Source organism: Melampsora larici-populina (assembly GCF_000204055.1).
Source record: "Melampsora larici-populina 98AG31 unplaced genomic scaffold MELLAscaffold_18, whole genome shotgun sequence".
NCBI classification, from domain to species: Eukaryota; Fungi; Basidiomycota; class Pucciniomycetes; order Pucciniales; family Melampsoraceae; genus Melampsora; species Melampsora laricis-populina.
In genome coordinates this window covers 217,735-220,267 of record NW_006768782.1, presented here as the reverse complement: position 1 = coordinate 220,267, position 2,533 = coordinate 217,735, and the positions used below count along the sequence as shown (strand labels likewise).

The window sequence follows — 2,533 nt, the reverse complement described above, 5'->3', positions numbered from 1 at the left end:
AATTACTCTTTTAGCTCTTACAGCTTCTTTAACCTTCTCTATCTTATACCGTAATTCAAACCGCATCTGTCCTTTCGGACTCCTTGTCTTCTCATCTAATCCTCAGACCCTAATCGTCTCTAAGACTTATCTTCGTAAGCCATTAAATCTTAAGACTTAACAGTACCCTAAGACGGGCCCTGTCACATTGGTAGCGAGAGCTTAATAAATCCTTCGATTTCTGATCCATACCTTGATCGTTTCATTCCTTCGTTTAAAAAACAGTTTGAAGGCTAAATCTTTATCAAACTTCGAATTAAGTTCTCTTCCATAATAAATACTAGTCAAACGACCAAGGTTAGTGGATAAGTCCAGTCAGATCTCGTTTTCTAATCAGAAGATAATCAGTTTAAACTAATAAAACTGAGAAATTTTTTTACTTAATCACTCTAATCATTCAGATGTCTTCCTCTGATCAAAGCGCGTCTACGTCCGGCTCTCAGAACAACGAGTCGATTCAGTTCACTGCGGATCAGCTCGCGTGCCTTCATGCTCACATGCCAGAGCTCGGAGAAGACGAAATTTTCTATGCTCCCGAGGTTACCGATAAGTTCACCGACCTCCAGACCCTCATTCAAATCCACCTCGGACGTCACACTCGAAACCAATTGTTCCAACTTCACCATGACATCGCTCTTTTGTTGAAATGCGACCCCTACGGAATGCCAATCGACGAAGACGTTATGGAGTCCCGGAACGCCACTCCAACGAAGTCGGTAAACAAGATCCTTTACGCCAGTTTCATCCCGCCCGCTGAGGAATTGTCACCTACTAGGCAGTCCTCGAGACTTTCCTCGGCAACGACAATCACCACCAGCCGCGGGCTAGTCGGACCGAGTTCACCGAGGCTAAGGCTGACACTGATTCCGACACTTCTCGCCAGAAGTCTTCTGATGGCGTCAATAACCTTCAGGCAGGCGCTCATCAGGAATCGTTGGCTCCAGTCGACAAGGGAAAGCAGCCACGACTTTCTCCCTCTTCGGTTATCGAGGATGGCTCACCTCGCCGTCATCTCTCCCCCTCTCCTCTCATTGGACAACGATCTCCGCGACCATCGACCGTCTCGGTCAGTGGCGCAGGTCGACAATTGCAATCTATGATGATCGACGAGGATAAGCCGGTTAAAGCTCTCCCCGTCAGGGTTTCGTCCGCCACTTTGCGTTACGCTTCGGTCCTCCCCGTTGCCGCTCCTATCTCTGCCGACATCAACGAAGACTACGACGGCCCAGAGGAGTGTAGTTTGAAGTTCACGACTATCAAAAACGTAGCGGATGCATTGAAAGCTTTGAAAAGGGCCGGCAACATCAAGGCATTTTATGGCGCCATGGATCAGGACGCTTCTTTATGGTTGCATAAGTTTGAGGTCACCCTGGCGCTTAACTTTATAGATCAGTCTATTTTTGTGCCGATGGTCTATCAATACCTTAAAGGTTCGGCCCTCACTGCACTGACGGATGTAGCGAAACGTGGGAAGCAACCTCTCACCATGAATGGTGTTCTCAACTTTCTCAAGGCCCACTTCCCCTCGACGGTCGACATCACGAGCATCGATAATCAGCATCAAGCCTTGAAGCAACGTTCCGGCCAGTCAGTTCTGGATTTCTGGACTGAATACCAGGATTTCATGATCGCAGCGGCTCACGTCGACTATCGTTACAACCCTACCGAGGATTTCGTCAAACGATTACATCATAAGAGTGCGGCTCAGGAGCACGTCAAGGATGAAGTTTTACGTTATAAGAGAGTCGGGGTTGTACTTAAGGTTCACAAGGTTGCCCAGATCGCCATCAGCAAGGATAACGACATGGTCACCGATCAAGGTTTCAGCAATGGAAATCAATCCTCGAACTCAAGATTCCGTTCAAACGACAATCGTTCGAACAATTCGAACCGTCAAAACAACTTCAGACGCCGCGATCAGGTTCAGAACGTCTCAGATTCATCTAACAACCGCGGCAAGAAGCGCAAGTCAGACGAAAATCATCAATCTCGGCAAAGGTCTAGGAAGTTGGTGTCTGACGTTAATGGCAACACCGTTGACGGTCTTAAGTGCTACAACTGCAATCAGTTTGGTCATCGTTTCGGTACTATCGAAGCGAAGCTATGCCCGAATCCCACGTCGGATCAAACTAAGGAGTATTTTGATGGTAAACGGCAAGCCGGCTCGTCATCAAAAGATCAGGCAAAGAAGTAGCCGCTCTGCCTTCTTCGCCTTGTCTTGTTAGGTCATCATCTGTGTCTGTCGAAGCTACTTCTAATGTGTTAACTGCAATTAATAAAGCTTCCACCGATGTTGACTGTGAGCATTCCATAATGGCTGACGACGAATTCGTCCGTCCAAAATCTAAAAAGGTGGGTCTGAGTTTAAATTTCCCATCAGTACCCGTTGTACAGACCCTTGAAGGTGTACAATCTATCCTCGCCGCCAAAGACCCACGAGGGCGGTTGAGCAGTGATGAGCACGAGGTGCCATCAGGTCCTTCCCCGGACCCAG

General features: G+C 47.8%; 1 protein-coding gene across 1 annotated transcript; it reads left to right on the top strand.

The window, feature by feature from the left end:
- Positions 1-440: 440 nt before the first annotated feature.
- MELLADRAFT_63136 (uncharacterized protein) lies at positions 441-2,233 on the top strand (the record flags this gene model as incomplete). The annotated part of the gene is made up of 2 exons (XM_007410117.1): positions 441-755; positions 815-2,233. 2 exons carry the CDS (start codon positions 441-443, stop codon positions 2,231-2,233), a joined length of 1,734 nt encoding a protein of 577 aa, XP_007410179.1.
- Between the last annotated feature and the right edge of the window lie 300 nt (positions 2,234-2,533).